Below are 25,612 nucleotides of genomic sequence, written 5' to 3'. Positions count from 1 at the left end.
AGCCCCTGATAGGAGCTGTGTTCGTGGAGAAGATGATCGCCAAACTCCATGCCACGCTGTCAGCGGCTAAAGGTCTGTATGTTGGGCCCGGGAGCAAGGCACTTATCTCATCCCCAATACATTCTCTTCATCCACATTCTCTGTGGTCCTCTGTAGCTCAGCTGGTAGAGCACGGCGCTTGTAACGCCAAGGTAGTGGGTTCGATCCCCGGGACCACCAATACACAAAAAAATGTATGCACGCATGACTGTAAGTCGCTTTGGATAAAAGCGTCTGCTAAATGGCATATTATTTTATTATTTATTTATCCAGGAGTGCTGCGGCTGTGGTTTCACCCTGTGCTCCTCTCAACTGTGTATGTGTACGTTAGGGGTGTAACGGTTCATCAAACCCACGGTTCGGTTGGGTTGGGTTCTGTACAGTTCAGTAGAATTAAATGCCATGCACAACGTTCAGCGTTCTCATTGTTTCTGGCATGGTCTGTTTGACCGGATTGTTTTGTTATGTTATGTTCAAGTTTCCGCTCTGATGCTGTGTTTGTAACCATGTGGGAGGTGGGAATTTACCAGTTGTGAAGTCTTAAATACCAGTTGGATGCATTCACGTGATTTTGAACTCGTTGAGAAAGGCCAGTTGGCTAATGGTCAACAAGCTGCGTCAACCATAAACTAAAAGTGAAGTTATCACGCCTGTAAACAAATGATAGAATTCAAAAACTACATTTAATAGATTGCATTTTATAAATAAAGTTTTGTTGTTGGATTGAACTGCCGTAAATGCTGGCGTAGAGGTCATTTCCTTAGTAGGTGACGTCAGAGGTCACCATGTGGGAGAAGTGGGTGCTCAGGATGATAGATACGTTTCCCACTAGTAATTACCGGTTGGAGGGCCGTTCAAGTGGATTCTTCCCAGTCGTATGTGGTAACGTCCCACTGCTTGATTCAGTGCCTCTCAAGGGTCCGTGTCTGTAGCGCTCCGGGGTAATGTGATGGGCTTTTAAGCGCAACACAGGGTGCATTGGGAAACAAGGCGGGATACTACATGGTCAAAAGTATGTGGACACCCCTTCAAATTAGTGTATTCGGCTATTTCAGCCACACCTGTTGCTGACAGGTGCATAAAATTGAGCACACAGCTATGTTATAGGATGCCACCTTTCCAACAAGTCAGTTCGTCAAATTTCTGCCCTGCTAGAGCTGCCCCGGTCAACTTTAAGTGCTGTTATTGTGAAGTGGAAACGTTTAGGAGCAACAACGGCTCAGCCGCGAAGTGGTAGGCCACACAAGCTCACAGAACGGGACCGCTGAGTTCTGAAGTGCGTAAAAAGTGCGTCTGTCCTCGGTTGCAACACTCACTACAGAGTCCCAAACTGCCTCTGGAAGCAACGTCAGCACAATAACTGTTCATCGGGAGCTTCATGAAATGGGTTTCCATGGCCGAGCAGCTGCACACAAGCCTAAGATCACCATGCGCAATGCCAAGCATCGGCTGGAGTGGTGTAAAGCTCACCACCATTGGACTCTGGACCAGTGGAAACACGTTCTCTGGAGTGATGAATCACACATCATCGTCTGGCAGTCCGAAGGACGAATCTGGGTTTGGCGGATGCCAAGAGAACGCTACCTGTCCAAATGCATAGTGCCAACTGTAAAGTTTGGTGGAGGAGGATTAATGGTATGGTGTTGTTTTTCATGGTTCGGGCTAGGCCCCTTAGTTCCAGTGAAGGGAAATCTTAACGCTACAGCATACAATGACATTCTAGATGATTCTATGCTTCCAACTTTGTGGCAACAGTTTGGGGACGGCCCTTACCTGTTTCAGCATTACAATGCCCCTGTGCACAAAGCGAGGTCCATACAGAAATGGTATGTCTAGATCGGTGTGGAAGAACTTGACTGGCCTGCACAGAGCCCTGACCTCAACCCCATCGAACACCTTTGGGATGAATTGGAACGCCGACTGCGAGCCAGGCCTAATCGCCCAACATCAGTGCCCGACCTCACTAATGCTCGTGGCTGAATGGAAGCAAGACCCCGCAGCAATGTTCCAACATCTAGTGGAAAGCCTTCCCAGAAGAGTGGAGGCTGTTATAGCAGAAAAGGGGGGGACCAACTCCATATTAATGCCTATGATTGCAGAATAAGATGTTCGACGAGCACGTGTCCACATACTTTTGGTCGTGTAGTGTATTTCTGTTGTTTGTAGTAATATTGTATATCAACATTATTGTATTGAATTGTATTGCAGATCTGTCTGAGAGGGGTAATCTGGAGCCGCTGGTGTGTTTCATCTGTGATGTGGCCTCCACCTTCTTCACCTCCGTAACACACTGCCTCCTACTGGCCTCCGCGGAGGAGCTGCTGCTCACGGTCTTCACACTCACCGCACAGGACCAGACACTCACACACCTGTCAGGTAAGACTCACACCCCTGTCAGGTAAGGCTCACACCCCTGTCAGGTAAGGCTCACACCCCTGTCAGGTAAGACTCACACCCCTGTCAGGTAAGACTCACACCCCTGTCAGGTAAGGCTCACACCCCTGTCAGGTAAGGCTCACACCCCTGTCAGGTAAGACTCACACCCCTGTCAGGTAAGACTCACACCCCTGTCAGGTAAGGCTCACACCCCTGTCAGGTAAGGCTCACACCCCTGTCAGGTAAGACTCACACCCCTGTCAGGTAAGGCACACAACCCTGTCAGGTAAGGCTCACACCCCTGTCAGGTAAGACTCACACCCCTGTCAGGTAAGGCTCACACCCCTGTCAGGTAAGGCTCACACCCCTGTCAGGTAAGACTCACACCCCTGTCAGGTAAGACTCACACCCCTGTCAGGTAAGGCTCACACCCCTGTCAGGTAAGGCTCACACCCCTGTCAGGTAAGACTCACACCCCTGTCAGGTAAGGCACACAACCCTGTCAGGTAAGGCTCACACCCCTGTCAGGTAAGACTCACACCCCTGTCAGGTAAGACTCACACCCATGTCAGGTAAGACTCACACCCCTGTCAGGTAAGACTCACACCCCTGTCAGGTAAGGCTCACACACCTGTCAGGTAAGACTCACACCCCTGTCAGGTAAGACACACACACACACACACACACAGAGGACCAGACACACAGTGTTTTCCATTAGCGTCGGCTAATCAGCCTGTTACCTTACTAATTTTCAGCCAGCTACATTTATATGTTTCAATTCGCTAGTCAGAAAAGTCTGTATAGCCCTTCTCCCGCTAGAATGAACGATACGCCTCTTCTAGTGATAGGACAGCTGCCAGCGAACGATACGCCTCTTCTAGTGATAGGACAGCTGCCAGCGAACGATACGCCTCTTCTAGTGATAGGACAGCTGCCAGCGAACGATACGCCTCTTCTAGTGATAGGACAGCTGCCAGCGAACGATACGCCTCTTCTAGTGATAGGACAGCTGCCTGTTAGTCACAAAGCCAGCGATGACAGGGGACACTCACTCTGCTGTCTGACCCGTCTCCTGGTACAATTTGTGTGACTGTGGTTGGTTGCAGTCGAATTTCACGGAGGAGGGAGCATGCTCATGTACAGTTGAAGTCGGACGTTTACATGCACCTTAGCCAAATACAGGTTTTCCACAATTCCTGACATTTAATCCTAGTAAAAAGACCCTGTCTTAGGACATATAGGATCACCACTTTATTTTAAGAATGTGACATGTCAGAATAATTATTTATTTCATCACATTCCCAAGGGGGTCAGAAGTTTACATACTCTCAATTAGTATTTGGTAGCATTGCCTTTAAATTGTTTAACTTGGGTCAAAACGTTTCGGGTAGCCTTCCACAAGCTTCCCACAATAAGCTGGGTGAATTTTGGCCCATTCCTCCTGACAGAGCTGGTGTAACTGAGTCAGGTTTGTAAGCCTCCTTGCTCGCACATGCTTTTTCAATTCTGCCCACAAATGTTCTATAGGATTGAGGTCAGGGCTTTGTGATGGCCACTCCAATACCTTGACTTTGTTGTCCTTAAGCCATTTTGCCACAACTTTGAAGTATGCTTGGGGTCATTGTCCATTTGGAAGACCCATTTGCGACCAAGCTTTAACTTCCTGACTGATGTCTTGAGATGTTGCTTCAATATATCCAATATAATTGTCCTTCTTCATGATGCCATCTATTTTGTGAAGTGCACCAGTCCCTCCTGCAGCAAAGCACCCCCACAGCATGATGCTGCCACCCCCGTGCTTCACGGTTGGGATGGTGTTCTTCGGCTTGCAAGCCACCCCCCTTTTCTTCCAAACATAATGATGGTCATTATGGCCAAACAGTTCTATTTTTGTTTCATCAGACCAGAGGACATTTCTCCAAAAAGTAAGATCTTTGTCCCCATGTGCAGTTGCAAACCGTAGTCTGGCTTTTTTATGACGGTTTTGGTGCAGTGGCTTCTTCCTTGCTGAGCGGCCTTTCAGGTTATGTCGATATAGGACTCGTTTTACTGTGGATATAGATACTTTTGTACCTGTTTCCTCCAGCATCTTCACAAGGTCCTTTGCTGTTGTTCTGGGATTGATTTGCACTTTTCGCACCAAAGTACGTTCATCTCTAGGAGACAGAGTTGGAAGGTAGGCCTTGAAATACATCCACAGGTACACCTCCAATTGACTCAAATTATGTCAATTAGCCTATCAGAAGCTTCTAAAGCCATGACATAATTTTCTGGAATTTTCCAAGCTGAGTTTTTAGTTTTTACTTGTAGCCTGAAGCAGCATTTCCTGTTTGAAATGATGAGCGCTTCTTACAGTCACCTTTTCCTGTTGTTTATTCAAATACTTTTCATTCAAATCGTATCGTTTGGTTTCAATACTTCAAAACAAACAAATGGTAGGTCCAGGTAGTCACAAATATAGGTGGGTGTTGGTTAAATTGTGATTTTAATGAATGGAGCGGATTTGGAGCGGCAGTTTTCTTAACCTTTGAGCAAGGAGCGGTTTCTAGCGGAGCGGTTGGAAAGGAAGTGGAGTGCCGGAGCGCTCCATGAGCGATGAGCAAGATTTCCGACTGCTCAACTCCGCTCACATACTCTGGTATCAACGCAGCTGCAGGGAACAGCGCAACCTTTTTTTTTATAACAGTGCAGAGGTAAAGATGGCTGTAATAGATGGCTTTGGCTAGGTAACTGCTGTTTGACTTGACATTAAACTAAACCAGTTTTAATCCCGGTGCGGCGCTATTAGCAAGAAGCTAATTCTTGTATGACGTGTTTGCAGAATGTTAAGTCCCCTATTGACTGATGTGAATGTTAAGTCCCCTATTGACTCAGGTGAATGAAGCTACAGCAACAATGTGATAATGGCTGGAGTCAATTTGGCTTGCTTTTGATGTTCTCCAAATGACATTTTAGAGTTTTTGAATTGTGTAAATGAGCTTCAATTTGATAAAAATGTAACCCCCACTCTCACTTTGCCATAACCCTAAGTTTAGCTGAAATGAAGCCCTGCACCTCTCAGGTACACACACTCCTTAGATACACACACTGTTCACGTTCACATGCACACACATACAGCTCTCTCTCCCCCCCCTCCAGACTCCCTGCTGAAGAAGCTGAGTCAGGCGTGTCATGCCGGTGTCCTCTCATTGGTCCATCACTCGGGGTCAGAGGTCAAGGAGGGCAGCTTCCTGTACAGCGCTGCATTCTGGGTCAAAACCCAGCTGCTCACCTCCTCCCTGGGAGTCAAAAGGTAAACAAAGTTTTCTATCTATGTGGTTCAACTTATGTTGTTCTATATGATTCTAGGTGTTGGTGTGATGTTCTGTTCTATCAGTCTGTAGGGGTTGGTTCTAGGTCTGATGTTCTGTGTTCTATCAGTCTGTAGGTGTTGGTTCTAGGTCTGATGTTCTGTGTTCTATCAGTCTGCAGGTGTTGGTTCTAGGTCTGATGTTCTATGTGTTGTTCTATCAGTCTGTAGGTGTTGGTTCTAGGTCTGATGTTCTGTGTTCTATCAGTCTGTAGGTGTTGGTTCTAGGTCTGATGTTCTGTGTTCTATCAGTCTGCAGGTGTTGGTTCTAGGTCTGATGTTCTATGTGTTGTTCTATCAGTCTGTAGGTGTTGGTTCTAGGTCTGATGTTCTGTGTTCTATCAGTCTGCAGGTGTTGGTTCTAGGTCTGATGTTCTATGTGTTGTTCTATCAGTCTGTAGGTGTTGGTTCTAGGTCTGATGTTCTATCAGTCTGCAGGTGTTGGTTCTAGGTCTGATGTTCTATGTGTTGTTCTATCAGTCTGCAGGTGTTGGTTCTAGGTCTGATGTTCTATGTGTTGTTCTATCAGTCTGCAGGTGTTGGTTCTAGGTCTGATGTTCTATGTGTTGTTCGATCAGTCTGCAGGTGTTGGTTCTAGCGGTCCAGCGGCTAGCTGACACACTGAGATCTGTTGGTCAGCAAGGCTCCACCCTCCTCTCCCAGTTCCTCTCCTTCCTGACTCCCAGCCAATCAGAGTGGAGCAAGATCAGACAGGCCCTGCCCCCTCAGGTACGCCAGCCAATCACATTCCTAGCTCTAACACAATTCAACTGATTCATTATGTTCTTCAATTTAGACCACTATTAGTAGAATCTGCTGTCCGCCTGATTGGAACAAACTGATTGGAACAAAACCTTGCACGCTTGTTACCTCCTCTCTCTCTCTGTCTCTCTCTGTCTCTCTCTGTCTCTCTCTGTCTCTCTCTCTCTCTCTCTCTCTCTGTCTCTCTCTGTCTCTCTCTGTCTCTCTCTCTCTCTCTCTCTCTCTCTCTCTCTCTCTGTCTCTCTCTGTCTCTCTCTGTCTCTCTCTGTCTCTCTCTCTCTCTGTCTCTCTCTCTCTCTCTCTCTCTCTCTCTCTGTCTCTCTCTGTCTCTCTCTCTCTCTCTGTCTCTCTCTCTCTCTCTCTCTCTCTCTCTCTCTCTCTCTCTCTCTCTCTCTCTCTCTCTCTCTCTGTCTCTCTCTCTCTCGCTCTCTCTCTCGCTCTCTCTCGCTCTCTCTGTCTCTCTCTCGCTCGCTCTCTCTCTCTCTCTCTGCTCTCTCTCTCTCTCTCTCTCTCTCTCTCTCTCTCTCTCTCTCTCTCTCTCTCTCTCTCTCTCTCTCTCTCTCTCTCTCTCTCTCTCTCTCTCTCTCTCTCTCTCTCTCTCTCTCTCTCTCTCTCTCTGTCTCTCTGCTCTCTCTCTCTCTGTCTCTCTGTCTCTCTGTCTCTGTCTCTCTCTCCCCCCCTCAGTGGGTGAAGTCCCCCTGCTGTCTGGACGTCTGAGGGTGTTCTGTGACTACCCCAGTATGGAGGTCTGGAAGCTCAGAGGCTCTAGCAGACTGCCTGCCCACCTGGGTGTGTGTGCCCTGCTGGCCAGAGTGGTGTGTAGCACAGATATGGCTTCTACTGCTGCTACTGCTAGTGCCACGGCAGCAGTGTGTTCAGATGACCAGGAGGGGGCAGGAGACTGCATGAAAGACTTCAAACACACAGGTGAGGGTTGCAATTCAGTTATGTTCAATTCATTTTAGAACAGCTCATTTTATTTCAATACCGTTCAGTGAGACTACTGGAAAAGGTTGACTTGTTGACAAGATTAAGAAAACAACTCTCTCACTCACTGCGTTTCTTTCTTTTTTTCTGTCTGTCTGTCTGGTCTGGTCTGGTCTGGTCTGGTCTGGTCTGGTCTGGTCTTTCTTTCTTCCTTCCTCAGTTTGTGAGCTGCTGTATGCGGTGCAGTGGTGCAGGGAGATGGACTATAGTCCTGCTTTAGTAGCAGAGTACCACACTATGTTGAAGGACTGGGGTCTAACAGACAGAACAGACAACCAAGGACCAGCCACAGATATACTGGACACACTCTACACCAGGTAAACATACGTATCCTATGGTATAGATACACTATGTTGAAGGACTGGGGTCTAACAGACAACTAATCTACTAAGCTAACATATGGAATTGTTTTAAGATGGTCATACCCAGGATCATTTACCTATTAGATTTTTAATTTTATGACCCATTTAGCTATCATATGTAACAAATAATAAAATAAATAATATTTGATGAAACATTGAATTTGGCCAACAGATTCATACATGGAAAAACAGACAGATCAGTATATATATATATATATATATATATATATATATATATATATATATATATATTTTTTTTTTACCCATATTTAACAAACAAAATGTGTCACTAAACTACTTCCATATGTACTTCCATAATTCTTTTTAAACCGGTACCGGGCTACATTCAGACGGGTCTTGTGCGGCTTGTGGGCGTCCTAGAGCAAAACAACCAACATGTACCTGTTCATACGAGTCTCCCCTTTCCATAGAGGGGTGTTGTGTAGCCCAAACTGTTCGTACTCTACGTACAGAAGTTGGCAGATCGGCTGTACCGACATCAGACTTGTCCCGTGACGCAAAACGGAGAACACCGTCGTGTTCGTGAGTCTCATCTTTCCATAGAGGGGTGTTGTGTAGCCCAAACTGTTCGTACGCTACGTACAGAAGTTGGCAGATCGGCTGTACCGACATCAGACTTGTCCCGTGACGCAAAACGGAGAACACCGTCGTGTTCGTGAGTCTCATCTTTCCATAGAGGGGTGTTGTGTAGCCCAAACTGTTCGTACGCTACGTACAGAAGTTGGCAGATCGGCTGTACCGACATCAGACTTGTCCCGTGACGCAAAACGGAGAACACCGTCGTGTTCGTGAGTCTCATCTTTCCAACCCCATGCAAAAAACAAAACATGTAACTAGCTTAAACAGATGGATTTTGATGGGGAATTTTTTTATGATGCTAATAAAATGTCAGTGGAGCACGGACATCAACTGTAGAGGGCTAAATTATCTCTTTAATTTGACAAAATAACAATAATAATACAATTGTAAAATAAATAACAATGAAACAAAATAACAGTGTTTCGGTGTCAAGTCTCAATCATAAGCTAGGTTTCCATCCAGTTGATGACAGATCTTCATGTGAATATTCTAAAATCCTGCATAATCCCGTGGTCCTCTGTAGCTCAGCTGGTAGAGCACGGCGCTTGTTAACGCCAGGGTAGTGGGTTCGATCCCCGGGACCACCCATACGTAAAAATATATGCACACATGACTGTAAGTCGCTTTGGATAAAAGCGTCTGCTAAATGGCATATTATATTATATATTATTATAAAAATTATATGCACATTTTCTCACCAGAGAATTGTTTCCATCATATTGACGTGTTGTGGATAAAAAGGTTGTGCGTGATGACGTAGTGCACATAAAAATAACTTCTTTTTTTTTGCAGTTAAATTCCCGTGTACCTAATAATAAAACATACAGGCTATATGGGTTTCCATCACATTCGAATGGGCCCTCTCTGGTCTCGGCACTTGCTCTCCAGCCAACAGCTCGCAGATCGTTTGGTTACTATATGATTCCATATGTGTTATTTCATAGTTTTGATGTCTACACTATTATTCTACAATGTAGAAAATAGTGAAAATAAAGAAAAACCCTTGAATGAGGAGGTGTGTCCAAACATCCCAGCAAACATATACAGTATTTTAGTCCCAAAACCATATTTGACATATTTCTTGATATTCTTAAAAATACATGACGCATGACAAGATTTACCAACTTGCGCACTAATTTTCTCCAAAAATCACATCACCTGGTGATGTTTTGTAGGGGTGGGGTTTAAGGCACATTAATTCTACAGTTTTTTGTGTGTGTTTTGGTTAGTGACATCAAAAGTGGGGACAACATTTTTCAGAGAAAGATGTTTAAAAAATAAACAGAAAAAAAGAATTAGATCAATATCATTGAATGTAATAGAACCACTACATATGTTCTATTGAAGTAACAGGACTATGGTCTCACCTCAGATCACTACAGGAGGGGGGACTGTGGTCTCTGACTCTGCAGAGTTACATACACATCAACCACGTGGCTGAAACGGCTGGCACCATCAACACGCTCTGTGGCAGCCCAGACAGGTGAGATATCAGTACTACTTTAACCCAGACAGGTGAGATATCAGTACTACTTTAACCCAGACAGGTGAGATATCAGTACTACTTTAACCCTGACAGGTGAGATATCAATACTATTTTAACCCTGACAGGTGAGATATCAGTACTACTTTAACCCTGACAGGTGAGATATCAATACTACTTTAACCCTGACAGGTGAGATATCAATACTACTTTAACCCTGACAGGTGAGATATCAATACTACTTTAACCCTGACAGGTGAGATATCAATACTACTTTAACCCTGACAGGTGAGATATCAGTACTACTTTAACCCTGACAGGTGAGATATCAGTACTACTTTAACCCTGACAGGTGAGATATCAGTACTACTTTAACCCTGACAGGTGAGATATCAATACTACTTTAACCCTGACAGGTGAGATATCAATACTACTTTAACCCTGACAGGTGAGATATCAATACTACTTTAACCCTGACAGGTGAGATATCAGTACTACTTTAACCCTGACAGGTGAGATATCAATACTACTTTAACCCTGACAGGTGAGATATCAATACTACTTTAACCCTGACAGGTGAGATATCAATACTACTTTAACCCTGACAGGTGAGATATCAATACTACTTTAACCCTGACAGGTGAGATATCAATACTACTTTAACCCTGACAGGTGAGATATCAGTACTACTTTAACCCTGACAGGTGAGATATCAGTACTACTTTAACCCTGACAGGTGAGATATCAGTACTACTTTAACCCTGACAGGTGAGATATCAGTACTACTTTAACCCTGACAGGTGAGATATCAGTACTACTTTAACCCTGACAGGTGAGATATCAGTACTACTTTAACCCTGACAGGTGAGATATCAATACTACTTTAACCCTGACAGGTGAGATATCAATACTACTTTAACCCTGACAGGTGAGATATCAGTACTACTTTAACCCTGACAGGTGAGATATCAGTACTACTTTAACCCTGACAGGTGAGATATCAGTACTACTTTAACCCTGACAGGTGAGATATCAGTACTACTTTAACCCTGACAGGTGAGATATCAGTACTACTTTAACCCTGACAGGTGAGATATCAGTACTACTTTAACCCTGATGAGGGAGATGAGATCTGTCTACTTTATTCAATGTTAGGTTTCATAATTGATTAAACTATGTGATATGCCAGCTGTCGGTTGTTGTCTTTGAAACACGAGTAATGGAACACTAGGTTTGGAACAGGCATGTGTTCTCCTTTCATTCAATGAAACTGTCAGGTTTGCAGAGAGCACTTTTGAATGGTTCTAATGTGTGTCTCTCTGTCTCTGTCTCTCTCTGTCTGTCTGTCTCTGTCTCTGTCTCTCTCTCTCTCTCTGTCTCTCTCTGTCTCTCTCTGTCTCTCTCTGTCTCTCTCTGTCTGTCTCTGTCTCTGTCTGTCTGTCTCTGTCTCTCTCTCTCTCTCTCTCTCTGTCTCTCTCTGTCTCTCTCTGTCTCTCTCTGTCTCTCTCTCTCTCTCTCTCTCTCTCTCTCTCTCTCTCTCTCTCTCTCTCTGTCTCTCTGTCTCTCTCTGTCTCTCTCTCTCTCTCTCTCTCTCTCTCTCTCTCTCTGTCTCTCTCTGTCTCTCTCTCTCTCTCTCTCTCTGTCTCTCTCTGTCTCTCTCTGTCTCTCTCTCTGTCTCTCTCTGTCTCTCTCTGTCTGTCTCTGTCTCTCTCTCTCTCTCTCTCTCTCTCTCTCTCTCTCTCTGTCTCTGTCTGTGTGTGTCAGTCTGTTCCCCCTGTCAGAGAGCAGGCTCAGTACTCTACAGGTGCTGTGTCCCTATCTGACCACAGAGGAGAGGGAACGTCTCATTGCCCTGGCTGCCGCTGGCATACTCAACTGGCAAGAGGACCACCGTAAGAACCGTCCCCCCCCAGTCCTTCAACGTAGTATATCTATATGATAACATCAAGCTGGTGTGACTACACATTTGTTGGGAGGCATTACCTTTTTGTTTTGGTTACAGAGGCATAAATGTCATACTCCACAAAAAAGAAATGCTAACCTCCCCCGTTATTGTAATGGTGAGAGGTTAGCATGTCTTGGGGGGGTATGATATTTGTGCGTCTGTAACTTTCTCACTCATCATTATTCACGATTCATTAAGGACTATCCGTAACCATGGTAGCGTCCACATTAATGTAGAAGTGTTTTAAAAACATATTATATTTTACACAATACATTATTTACCGTTCATTTCTATTGGGCACAAAATAATCTGAAACACAACCGAAACAAACAGCAAATGCATCCAACGATTTTTGTAGCGTCACCAGCTTGATGTAGTCATTGCGTGCTAGGAATATGGGACCAAATACTACACTTTTGACTACTTTAATACACATAAGCGAATTTGTCCCAATACTTTTGGCACCCTAAAATGGGGGGGACTATGTACAAAAAGTGCCGTAATTTCTAAACGGTTCACCTGATATGGATGAAAATATCCCCCAAATTAAAGCTGATTGTTTCATTTCAAATCCGAAGTGCTGGAGTACAGAGCCAAAAACAACAAAACATGTGTCGCTGTCCCAATACTGTTGGAGCTCAGTGTCCCCCAAAACATTTAAATATGGATAAAAAATAAATATACAAATCATTTCCTGATCTTTCTTATGTCTCTCAGATATAAGACTGACACTTTAAAATGTTCTATTTTTAGCTGATTATAAAAATGAATACACAAGCAGGATATCAAACTGGGATAATGTTTTAGGTTACCCCGGTAAGGAGAATAATATTTGCCAGGGCATATCTTTTTTTCTTATAAATCTAATTATTTCACATGGAGATGTGGGAAGCTAAAAAGGCTAGCTAGCGTGACATGTTTTAGCCAGGCTAAAGCCAGCGAGCCACTACTAGCAAGGGAAGGCGACTCTTCCTTGCTTTCACAAAATTTTAAAACGTTGCTATTGCCCACTTGTAAATGGGAGTGGGACCGGTGAGGATATCATGTTATCAAAAGGTGTCCGCTGCTCCAAAAATCCCACTGCACACACGTAGATCAACGGAGCGAAGCTTGTAGTAACCCTAACCTTGACCCCTAACCTTGACCCTTAACCCTAAACCTAACCCCCAAGCCTAAAATAGACTTTTATCTTGTGGGGACTAATGAAATGTCCCCATTACTATCCCCATAAGGATAGTAAAACCAAACACACTCCCGAGTGGCTCAGCGGTCCAAGGCCCTGCATCTCAGCGGTCCAAGGCCCTGCATCTCAGCGGTCCAAGGCCCTGCATCTCAGCGGTCCAAGGCCCTGCATCTCAGCGGTCCAAGGCCCTGCATCTCAGCGGTCCAAGGCCCTGCATCTCAGCGGTCCAAGGCCCTGCATCTCAGCGGTCCAAGGCCCTGCATCTCAGCGGTCCAAGGCCCTGCATCTCAGCGGTCCAAGGCCCTGCATCTCAGCGGTCCAAGGCCCTGCATCTCAGCGGTCCAAGGCCCTGCATCTCAGCGGTCCAAGGCCCTGCATCTCAGCGGTCCAAGGCCCTGCATCTCAGCGGTCCAAGGCCCTGCATCTCAGCGGTCCAAGGCCCTGCATCTCAGCGGTCCAAGGCCCTGCATCTCAGCGGTCCAAGGCCCTGCATCTCAGCGGTCCAAGGCCCTGCATCTCAGCGGTCCAAGGCCCTGCATCTCAGCGGTCCAAGGCCCTGCATCTCAGCGGTCCAAGGCCCTGCATCTCAGCGGTCCAAGGCCCTGCATCTCAGCGGTCCAAGGCCCTGCATCTCAGCGGTCCAAGGCCCTGCATCTCAGCGGTCCAAGGCCCTGCATCTCAGCGGTCCAAGGCCCTGCATCTCAGCGGTCCAAGGCCCTGCATCTCAGCGGTCCAAGGCCCTGCATCTCTGCGGTCCAAGGCCCTGCATCTCTGCGGTCCAAGGCCCTGCATCTCTGCGGTCCAAGGCCCTGCATCTCTGCGGTCCAAGGCCCTGCATCTCTGCGGTCCAAGGCCCTGCATCTCTGCGGTCCAAGGCCCTGCATCTCAGCGGTCCAAGGCCCTGCATCTCAGCGGTCCAAGGCCCTGCATCTCAGCGGTCCAAGGCCCTGCATCTCAGTGCTTGAGGCGTCACTACAGACCCCCTGGTTCGAATCCAGGCTGTATCACAACTTGCCCGTGATTGGGAGTCCCGTAAGGCGGCGCACAATTGGCCCAGCGTCGTCCGGGTTTATCCTGTGTAGGCCGTCATTGTAAATAAGAATTTGTTCTTAACTGACTTACCTAATTAAATAAAGGTTAAATAGAAAATAAATAAACACACACTCACACACAGAGGGGAGAGAGAGTCTTATATAACTGGCTGCTGCTGGCATACTCAACTGGCAAGAGGACCACAGTAAGAACACATATGCACACAATGTAGTATAGTATAAGGGTGTAACCTTCCTCTGTCATCCTCTAGGTGTGTGGGTGTAACCTTCCTCTGTCATCCTCTAGGTGTGTGTGGGTGTAACCCTCCTCTGTCATCCTCTAGGTGTGTGGGTGTAACCCTCCTCTGTCATCCTCTAGGTGTGTGTGGGTGTAACCTCCTCTGTCATCCTCTAGGTGGATGGGTGTAACCCTACTCTGTCATCCTCTAGGTGTGGGTGGGTGTAACCTTCCTCTGTCATCCTCTAGGTGTGGGTGGGTGTAACCTTCCTCTGTCATCCTCTAGGTGTGGGTGGGTGTAACCTTCCTCTGTCATCGTCTAGGTGTGTGTGGGTGTAACCTTCCTCTGTCATCCTCTAGGTGTGTGTGGGTGTAACCTTCCTCTGTCATCCTCTAGGTGTGTGTGGGTGTAACCTCCTCTGTCATCCTCTAGGTGGATGGGTGTAACCCTACTCTGTCATCCTCTAGGTGTGTGTGGGTGTAACCTCCTCTGTCATCCTCTAGGTGGATGGGTGTAACCCTACTCTGTCATCCTCTAGGTGTGGGTGGGTGTAACCTTCCTCTGTCATCCTCTAGGTGTGGGTGGGTGTAACCTTCCTCTGTCATCCTCTAGGTGTGGGTGGGTGTAACCTTCCTCTGTCATCGTCTAGGTGTGTGTGGGTGTAACCTTCCTCTGTCATCCTCTAGGTGTGTGTGGGTGTAACCTTCCTCTGTCATCCTCTAGGTGTGTGTGGGTGTAACCTCCTCTGTCATCCTCTAGGTGGATGGGTGTAACCCTACTCTGTCATCCTCTAGGTGTGGGTGGGTGTAACCTTCCTCTGTCATCGTCTAGGTGTGTGTGGGTGTAACCTTCCTCTGTCATCCTCTAGGTGTGTGTGGGTGTAACCTTCCTCTGTCATCGTCTAGGTGTGTGTGGGTGTGTGGCGGTGCTGCTGTGCTGTCTCAAGGCCTCTACACCAGTGCAGGAGGAAGTGCTACTAGCTGTACTGGTCACCATGATGGAATGGAGGAACAGCAAAGAAGACTGGTTCCTGTTCAGCAGGTAGGAGGGAGCAGACCTGTCTGTCCGCCTGGCTGGCTGGCTAGCTGAATCTGTCTGGCTTGCTCTGTCTGTCTGCCTCTTTGTCTGTCAGTTTTTTTGTATTTGTATTTGTTAGGAACCATGTACAACATCCCACTGCACCAGATTTAGCTAGATAGCTATTTTTCGTCTGTCTCTCTGTCTGGCTTGTCTGTCTGTCTGGCTGGCTGGATGGGTCTGGCTATCTGTCTGGCTCATCTGTCTGTCTAGCTGGCTGGATCTGGCTAGCTGTCTGGAGCTGGCTGGCTGGATCTGGCTGGCTGGCTGGATGGGTCTTCCTTTCTGTCTGGCTCATCTGTCTGGCTCGTCTGTCTGTCTAGCTGGATCTGGCTAGATGTCTGTATCTGGCTGGCTGTCTGGCTGGATCTGGCTGGCTGGCTGGCTGGCTGGCTGGATCTGGCTGGCTGGCTGGATCTGTTTCTTTTGCATACTTTTTTGTCATTTTGTGCTCTTCTCTCTCTTTCTCTGATGTGATGCACAGCAGCCATTTAGTGATAGAAAGCTCACAGTGACCTGTTAAAACCCTTTACCCTCTGTGTTCCAGTGACCTGTTAAAACCCTTTACCCTTTGTGTTCCAGTGACCTGTTAAAACCCTTTACCCTCTGTGTTCCAGTGACCTGTTAAAACCCTTTACCCTCTGTGTTCCAGTGACCTGTTAAAACCCTTTACCCTCTGTGTTCCAGTGACCTGTTAAAACCCTTTACCCTCTGTGTTCCAGTGACCTGTTAAAACCCTTTACCCTCTGTGTTCCAGTGACCTGTTAAAACCCCTTTACCCTCTGTGTTCCAGTGACCTGTTAAAACCCTTTACCCTCTGTGTTCCAGTGACCTGTTAAAACCCTTTACCCTCTGTGTTCCAGTGACCTGTTAAAACCCTTTACCCTCTGTGTTCCAGTGACCTGTTAAAACCCTTTACCCTCTGTGTTCCAGTGACCTGTTAAAACCCTTTACCCTCTGTGTTCCAGTGACCTGTTAAAACCCTTTACCCTCTGTGTTCCAGTGACCTGTTAAAACCCTTTACCCTCTGTGTTCCAGTGACCTGTTAAAACCCTTTACCCTCTGTGTTCCAGTGACCTGTTAAAACCCCTTTACCCTCTGTGTTCCAGTGACCTGTTAAAACCCTTTACCCTCTGTGTTCCAGTGACCTGTTAAAACCCTTTACCCTCTGTGTTCCAGTGACCTGTTAAAACCCTTTACCCTCTGTGTTCCAGTGATCTGTTAAAACCCTTTACCCTCTGTGTTCCAGTGATCTGTCCAAGACGACCGCGGCCCAGCTGTCTCTCACCGTGGAGATGATACGTTTCCTGTCACGGCTGGTGACTCATTCTCCCACAATCCTCGGGGGTAGCCAGTGGGACTTCCTGCTCTGCTCCATGCTTGCCTGGCTAGAGGTAAGATGGCTGCCCAGACCATGGGACCATTGACCAGCAAATACTCCAGGCCCTACATATCCCCCATCCTCATCACATTCTGGTCATTTAACAGACGCTCTTATCCAGAGCGACTTACAGTTAGTGAATTCATCTTAAAATAGCTAGGTGGGACTACCACATTTCAAAGTCAAAGTAACTACACTGCTCAAAAAAATAAAGGGAACACTTAAACAACACAATGTAACTCCAAGTCAATCACATTTACGTCATTTAGCAGACGCTCTTATCCAGAGCGACTTACAAATTGGTGCATTCACCTTATAGCCAGTGGGATAACCACTTTACAATAATTATTTTTTTTATTTTATTTTTTTAGGGGGGGGGGGGGGTAGAAGGATTACTTTATCCTCTTTCCCTACTAGCACTGACTTTGCAGATAACTTTTTTTTATTGAGGAAAAATGTACACTGCTCCAAAAAATTAAGGGAACACTAAAATAACACATCCTAGATCTGAATGAATGAAATAATCTTATTAAATACTTTTTTCTTTACATAGTTGAATGTGCTGAAAACAAAATCACACAAAAATGATCAATGGAAATCAAATGTATCAACCCATGGAGGTCTGGATTTGGAGTCACCCTCAAAATTAAAGTGGAAACCACACTACAGGCTGATCCAACTTTGATGTAATGTCCTTAAGCCAGTGGAGTGTGCGGAGGAGCGGGGTGACGTGAGAGAACTTGGGAAGGTTGAACACCAGACGGGCTGCGGCATTCTGGATGAGTTGTAGGGGTTTAATGGCACAGGCAGGGAGCCCAGCCAACAGCCAACAATCACACTTCTGTGAAATAAAACTGTCCACTTAGGAAGCAACACTGATTGACAATAAATGTCACATGCTGTTGTTCAAATGGAATAGACAACAGGTGGAAATTATAGGCAATTAGCAAGACACCCCCAATAAAGGACTGGTTTTGCAGGTGGTGACCACAGACCACTTCTCAGTTCCTATGCTTCCTGGCTGATGTTTTGGTCACTTTTGAATGCTGGCGGTGCTTTCACTCTAGTGGTAGCATGGCACATCAATGCGAGCTGTGGCAAGAAGGTTTGCTGTGTCTGTCAGCGTAGTGTCCAGAGCATGGAGGCGCTACCAGGAGACAGGCCAGTACATCAGGAGACGTGGAGGAGGCCGTAGGAGGGCAACAACCCAGCAGCAGGACCGCTACCTCCGGCTTTGTGCAAGGAGGAGCAGGAGGAGCACTGCCAGAGCCCTGCAAAATGACCTCCAGCAGGCCACAAATGTGCATGTGTCTGCTCAAACGGTCAGAAACAGACTCCATGAGGGTGGTATGAGGGTCCGACGTCCACAGGTGGGGGTTGTGCTTACAGCCCAACACCGTGCAGGACGTTTGGCATTTGCCAGAGAACACCAAGATTGGCAAATTCGCCACTGGCGCCCTGTGCTCTTCACAGATGAAAGCAGGTTCACACTGAGCACGTGACAGACGTGACAGAGTCTGGAGACGCCCTGGAGAACGTTCTGCTGCCTGCAACATCCTCCAGCATGACCGGTTTGGCGGTGGGTCAGTCATGGTGTGGGGTGGCATTTCTTTGGGGGGCCGCACAGCCCTCCATGTGCTCGCCAGAGGTAGCCTGACTGCCATTAGGTACCGAGATGAGATCCTCTGACCCCTTGTGAGACCATATGCTGGTGCGTGCGGTTGGCCCTGGGTTCCTCCTAATGCAAGACAATGCTAGACCTCATGTGGCTGGAGTGTGTCAGCAGTTCCTGCAAGAGGAAGGCATTGATGCTATGGACTGGCCCGCCCGTTCCCCAGACCTGAATCCAATTGAGCACATCTGGGACATCATGTCTCGCTCCATCCACCAACGCCACGTTGCACCACAGACTGTCCAGGAGTTGGCAGATGCTTTAGTCCAGGTCTGGGAGGAGATCCCTCAGGAGACCATCCGCCACCTCATCAGGAGCATGCCCAGGCGTTGTAGGGAGGTCATACAGGCACGTGGAGGCCACACACACTACTGAGCCTCATTGACTTGTTTTAAGGACATTACATCAAAGTTGGATCAGCCTGTAGTGTGGTTTCCACTTTAATTTTGAGGGTGACTCCAAATCCAGACCTCCATGGGTTGATACATTTGATTTCCATTGATCATTTTTGTGTGATTTTGTTTTCAGCACATTCAACTATGTAAAGAAAAAAGTATTTAATAAGATTATTTCATTCATTCAGATCTAGGATGTGTTATTTTAGTGTTCCCTTAATTTTTTGGAGCAGTGTACATTTTTCCTCAATAAAAAAAAGTTATCTGCAAAGTCAGTGCTAGTAGGGAAAGAGGATAATTTGACTTACTGAGATGTCTTATTTAAGATACTCTTTGAAGAGGAGGTTTCAGATGTTTTCAGAAGTTGGGCAGGGACTCTGCTGTCCTAGCTTCAGGGGGAAGCTGGTTCCACCATTGGGGTGGGAGGGCCAAGAGACCAGAGGTGGCAGAACGGAGTGCTCAGGTTGGGGTGTAGGGTTTGAGCATAGCCGGGGGGTGACATGGGAGAACTGGGGAAGGTTGAACACAAGGCTTCCTGTGTGATGAAAGGTCTTACTCTATGGATGTACCTGCAGGAGCGAGTCACTGCTTTAATGTTTGCAGAGAACGACAGGGTGTTGTCCAGCGTCACACCAAGGTTCCAGACACGTTTCATTTTACAGCCTCTCAACTCACTCCTCTCTCTCTCTGTCTCTCTCTGTCTCTGTCTCTCTCTGTCTCTCTCTGTCTCTCTCTGTCTCTCTCTGTCTCTCTCTGTCTCTCTCTCTCTGTTCTCTCTCTCTCTGTCTCTGTCTCTGTCTCTCTCTCTCTCTCTCTCTGTCTCTCTGTCTCTCTCTCTCTGTTCTCTCTGTCTCTCTCTCTCTGTTCTCTCTCTCTCTGTCTCTGTCTCTGTCTCTCTCTCTCTCTCTCTCTGTCTCCCTGTCTCTCTCTCTCTCCCTGTCTCTCTCTCTCTCTGTCTCTCTCTCTCTCTGTCTCTCTCTCTCTGTGTCTCTCTCTCTGTGTCTCTCTCTCTCTCTCTCTCTCTCTCTCTCTCTCTCTCTCTCTCTCTCTCTCTCTCTCTCTCTCTCTCTCTCTCTCTCTCTCTCTCTCTCTCTCTCTCTCTGTCTGTCTGTCTGTCTGTCTGTCTGTCTGTCTGTCTCTCTGTCTCTCTGTCTCTCTGTCTCTCCAGACTTCCAGTGATAACGTGGGGTGTCTGTGGAACCCCTGGGTGCAGTTGTTAGTGTGTGAGATCTGTGAGCTGGTCGTGCAGCTGAACCAGTTCTTCACAGCGCCCCTGCCTGGTGTGGCTGACCTACTGCCCTCAGAGCTGACCGCAGAGTGGAACGACTTCTTCATAGAGGGGATATACAGCCTGATGCTGCCCCTACCTGGAAAAATCACTGGTAGGGATGATGGGGGGGGTCAGGGTGTGGTGGTGGGGGGTCAGAGTGTGGTGGTGGGGGTCAGGGTGTGTGTGTGTATGTGGTGTTGGGGGGGTCAGGGTGCTGTTGTGTGGTGGGGGGTCAGGGGTGCTGTTGTGTGGTGGGGGGTCAGGGTGCTGTTGTGTGGTGGGGGTCAGGGTGCTGTTGTGTGGTGGGGGGGTCAGGGTGCTGTTGTGTGGTGGGGGGGTCAGGGTGCTGTTGTGTGGTGGGGTCAGGGTGCTGTTGTGTGGTGGGGGGGTCAGGGTGTAGTGGTGGGGGGGTCAGGGTGTGGTGGTGGGGGTCAGAGTGTGTGTGTGTATGTGGTGTTGGGGGGGTCAGGGTGCTGTTGTGTGGTGGGGGGGTCAGGGTGCTGTTGTGTGGTGGGGGGGTCAGGGTGCTGTTGTGTGGTGGGGTCAGGGTGCTGTTGTGTGGTGGGGGGGTCAGGGTGTAGTGGTGGGGGGGTCAGGGTGTGTATGTGATTGTGATTGTTGTGGGTGTTGGACTGTCATTATGAAGCAGTATCCCATCCATACTAGTCCTTTACTAACAACCTACATCCATACTAGTCCTTTACTAATAACCTACATCCTTACAAGACATTTTCAGTCTCATTTAAACCCTTTTTGTCCTTTCTCCACTTCTGTAGAGGCCTTCACGGAGCCAGACGATCCACTGTTCCCATTGGCTGTCCTGCGGTCTGTGGGCGTGGCTCTGACCTACGTCCCGCTGCAGCAGCTTACCCATAATTCCTTGCCAGCGCGGTTCGTGGCAGACCAGAAGACAAGCCTACCTGAGGCGCTGCAGACCCTGCTCAACACACTCACTCCGTTGCTGCTTTTCAAAGCCAGACCGCTGCAACTCACTGTCTACCACATACTAGACAAGTAAGAGAGAGAACTCACTGTCTACCACATACTAGACAAGTAAGAGAGAGAACTCACTGTCTACCACATACTAGACAAGTAAGAGAGGGAACTCACTGTCTACCACATACTAGACAAGTAAGAGAGAGAACTCACTGTCTACCACAGACTAGACAAGTAAGAGAGGGAACTCACTGTCTACCACAGACTAGACAAGTAAGAGAGAGAACTCACTGTCTACCACAGACTAGACAAGTAAGAGAGGGAACTCACTGTCTACCACAGACTAGACAAGTAAGAGACGGAACACACTGTCTACCACAGACTAGACAAGTAAGAGAGGGAACTCACTGTCTACCACAGACTAGACAAGTAAGAGACGGAACTCACTGTCTACCACAGACTAGACAAGTAAGAGACGGAACTCACTGTCTACCACAGACTAGACAAGTAAGAGACGGAACTCACTGTCTACCACATACTAGAGAGAGGGAACTCACTGTCTACCACATACTAGACAAGTAAGAGAGAGAACTCACTGTCTACCACATACTAGACAAGTAAGAGAGGGAACTCACTGTACCACATACTAGACAAGTAAGAGAGGGAACTCACTGTCTACCACATACTAGACAAGTAAGATATAGAACTCACTGTCTACCACATACTAGACAAGTAAGATATAGAACTCACTGTCTACCACATACTAGAGAGAGGGAACTCACTGTCTACCACATACTAGACAAGTAAGAGACGGAACTCACTGTCTACCACATACTAGACAAGTAAGAGAGGGAACTCACTGTCTACCACAGACTAGACAAGTAAGAGAGGGAACTCACTGTCTACCACATACTAGACAAGTAAGAGAGGGAACTCACTGTCTACCACATACTAGACAAGTAAGAGAGGGAACTTTGTTTAAACAAGTTGATAACTCTGGCATTACATTTACATTTACGTCATTTAGCAGACGCTCTTATCCAGAGCGACTTACAAATTGGTGCATTCACCCTATAGCCAGTGGGATAACCACTTTACAATTATTATTATTATTATTATTATTATTTATTTTTAAAAAAATTTGGGGGGGTGGGGGGGGAGAAGGATTACTTTATCCTATCCCAGGTATTCCTTAAAGAGGTGGGGTTTCAAATGTCTCCGGAAGGTGGTGAGTGACTCCGCTGTCCTGGCGTCGTGAGGGAGCTTGTTCCACCATTGGGGTGCCAGAGCAGCGAACAGTTTTGACTGGGCTGAGCGGGAACTATGCTTCCGCAGAGGAAGGGGAGCCAGCAGGCCAGAGGTGGATGAATGCAATGCCCTCGTTTGGGTGTAGGGACTGATAAGAGCCTGAAGGTACGGAGGTGCCGTTCCCCTCACAGCTCCATAGGCAAGCACCATGGTCTTGTAACAGATGCGAGCTTCAACTGGAAGCCAGTGGAGTGTGCGGAGGAGCGGGGTGACTTGAGAGAACTTGGGAAGGTTGAACACCAGATGGGCTGCGGCATTCTGGATGAGTTGTAGGGGTTTAATGGCACAGGCAGGAGCCCAGCCAACAGCGAGGTTGCAGTAATCCAGACGGGAGATGACAAGTGCCTGGATTAGGACCTGTGCCGCTTCCTGTGTAAGGCAGGGTCGTACTCTCGAATGTTGTAGAGCATGAACCTGCAGGATCGGGTCACCGCCTTGATGTTAGCGGAGAACGACAGGGTGTTGTCCAGGGTCACGCCAAGGCTCTTCGCACTCTGGGAGGAGGACACAACGGAGTTGTCAACCGTGATGGCGAGATCATGGAACGGGCAGTCCTTCCCCGGGAGGAAGAGCAGCTCCGTCTTGCCAAGGTTCAGTTTGAGGTGGTGATCCGTCATCCATACTGATATGTCTGCCAGACATGCAGAGATGCGATTCGCCACCTGGTTATCAGAAGGGGGAAAGGAGAAGATTAGTTGTGTATCGTCAGCGTAGCAATGATAGGAGAGGCCATGTGAGGATATGACAGAGCCAAGTGACTTGGTGTATAGCGAGAATAGGAGAGGGCCTAGAACTGAGCCCTGGGGGACACCAGTGGTGAGAGCACGTGGTGCGGAGACAGCTTCTCGCCACGCCACTTGGTAGGAGCGACCGGTCAGGTAGGACGCAATCCAAGAGTGAGCCGCGCCGGAGATGCCCAGCTCGGAGAGGGTGGAGAGGAGGATCTGATGGTTCACAGTATCAAAGGCAGCAGACAGGTCTAGAAGGACAAGAGCAGAGGAGAGAGAGTTAGCTTTAGCAGTGCGGAGAGCCTCCGTGACACAGAGAAGAGCAGTCTCAGTTGAATGACCAGTCCTGAAACCTGACTGGTTTGGGTCAAGAAGGTCATTCTGAGAGGATTCAGCAGGGAGGAGAATGTGGCAAAGAGCTTCCTAGGGTTAGAGGCAGATGCTTGGAATTTAGAGTGGTAGAAAGTGGCCTTAGCAGCAGAAACAGATGAAGAGAATGTAGAGAGGAGGGAGTGAAAAGATGCCAGGTCCGCAGGGAGTCTAGTTTTCTTCCATTTCCGCTCAGCTGCCCGGAGCTCTGTTCTGTGAGCTCGCAATGAGTCATCAAGCCACGGAGCTGGAGGGGAGGACCGAGCCGGCCGGGAGGATAGGGGACACAGAGAGTCAAAGGATGCAGAAAGGGAGGAGAGGAGGGTTGAGGAAGCAGAATCAGGAGATTGGAGGGAGAAGGATTGAGCAGAGGGAAGAGATGATAGGATGGAAGAGGAGAGAGTAGTGGGAGAGAGAGAGCGAAGGTTGCGGCGGCGCATTACCATCTGTGTAGGGGCAGAGTGAGTAGTGTTGGAGGAGAGCGAGAGAGAAAAGGATACAAAGTAGTGGTCGGAGACATGGAGGGGAGTTGCAGTGAGATTAGTAGAAGAGCAGCATCTAGTAAAGATGAGGTCAAGCGTATTGCCTGCCTTGTGAGTAGGGGGGACGGTGAGAGGGTGAGGTCAAAAGAGGAGAGGAGTGGAAAGAAGGAGGCAGAGAGAAATGAGTCAAATGTAGACGTAGGGAGGTTAAAATCCCCCCAAAACTGTGAGGGGTGAGCCATCCTCAGGAAAGGAACTTATCAAGGCGTCAAGCTCATTGATGAACTCTCCAAGGGAACCTGGAGGGCGATAGATGACAAGGATATTAAGCTTAAATGGGCTAGTGACTGTGACAGCATGGAATTCAAATGAGGAGATAGACAGATGGGTTAGGGGAAAAATTGAGAATGTCCACTTGGGAGAGATGAGGATTCCTGTGCCACCACCCCTCTGACCAGATGCTCTCGGGGTATGCGAGAATACATGGTCAGACGGCATATTAGCAATATATTGCAACCTGAATACCTACTCGTACGACAAGCCTCCTGGGCTCACTCTAGATTCAGCGTCAAGCAGCGTGACCTCTGTGTGTTCCAGGGTAATGCAGCGTGACCTCTGTGTGTTCCAGGGTAATGCAGCGTGACCTCTGTGTGTTCCAGGGTAAAGCAGCGTGACCTCTGTGTGTTCCAGGGTAATGCAGCGTGACCTCTGTGTGTTCCAGGGTAATGCAGCGTGACCTCTGTGTGTTCCAGGGTAATGCAGCGTGACCTCTGTGTGTTCCAGGGTAATGCAGCGTGACCTCTGTGTGTTCCAGGGTAATGCAGCGTGACCGCTGTGTGTTCCAGGGTAATGCAGCGTGACCTCTGTGTGTTCCAGGGTAATGCAGCGTGACCTCTGTGTGTTCCAGGGTAATGCAGCGTGACCTCTGTGTGTTCCAGGGTAATGCAGCGTGACCTCTGTGTGTTCCAGGGTAATGCAGCGTGACCTCTGTGTGTTCCAGGGTAATGCAGCGTGACCTCTGTGTGTTCCAGGGTAATGCAGCGTGACCTCTGTGTGTTCCAGGGTAATGCAGCGTGACCTCTGTGTGTTCCAGGGTAATGCAGCGTGACCTCTGTGTGTTCCAGGGTAATGCAGCGTGACCTCTGTGTGTTCCAGGGTAATGCAGCGTGACCTCTGTGTGTTCCAGGGTAATGCAGCGTGACCTCTGTGTGTTCCAGGGTAATGCCGACTCTCCCAGAGTGTGATGAAGAAGTAGACGACACCAAGCCAGACGAAGATGGCGAGGAACCGTGTCTGTGAGTATAACAGCCCTGGGTGGGGTGTTGCTGTGGAATCTATCTGTTAGTTCAAGTGGAACTGACAGCGTTTTAACTACTTTGCAGATATGAAACAAACAGACAATCGTAATATCAGCCCAAAATATCCAATTACCAGGTTATGCTGCAAAAATCAGCTTCATAAGAGTTTTTAAAAATGAGGTTATATTTGACTCAACATTCCATGACGTACTCTAAGGCATTGTTGGCCGAATAGATGGATGCAATTCAATGCATGATTCATATAATCCAACAATACGTTTCTTGGTGGTCCAACAAATATTGCTATCAGGTTGTAAATCACAGCTGGCCTGGTACATTG

The 25,612-nt window shown here is 47.7% G+C and overlaps 1 protein-coding gene across 1 annotated transcript in view; it reads left to right on the top strand.

The window, feature by feature from the left end:
- Positions 1 to 25,612, top strand: part of ltn1 (listerin E3 ubiquitin protein ligase 1) — a 68,249-nt gene that overhangs the window by 24,020 nt on the left and 18,617 nt on the right. Inside the window, 14 exon segments of the mRNA XM_045207961.1 lie at positions 1 to 72; positions 2,248 to 2,415; positions 5,554 to 5,707; positions 6,343 to 6,493; positions 6,561 to 6,570; positions 7,211 to 7,453; positions 7,674 to 7,830; positions 9,848 to 9,958; positions 11,723 to 11,850; positions 15,262 to 15,397; positions 16,683 to 16,827; positions 20,050 to 20,263; positions 20,928 to 21,165; positions 25,192 to 25,269. Of these exon segments, the coding sequence (XP_045063896.1) occupies positions 1 to 72; positions 2,248 to 2,415; positions 5,554 to 5,707; positions 6,343 to 6,493; positions 6,561 to 6,570; positions 7,211 to 7,453; positions 7,674 to 7,830; positions 9,848 to 9,958; positions 11,723 to 11,850; positions 15,262 to 15,397; positions 16,683 to 16,827; positions 20,050 to 20,263; positions 20,928 to 21,165; positions 25,192 to 25,269 (2,005 nt within the window).

Source organism: Coregonus clupeaformis, chromosome 27 (genome assembly GCF_020615455.1).
Source record: "Coregonus clupeaformis isolate EN_2021a chromosome 27, ASM2061545v1, whole genome shotgun sequence".
Lineage (NCBI taxonomy): Eukaryota > Metazoa > Chordata > Actinopteri > Salmoniformes > Salmonidae > Coregonus > Coregonus clupeaformis.
The sequence above is the reverse complement of the archived record's forward strand: the minus strand, read 5'-3'. Positions and strand labels throughout refer to the sequence as shown.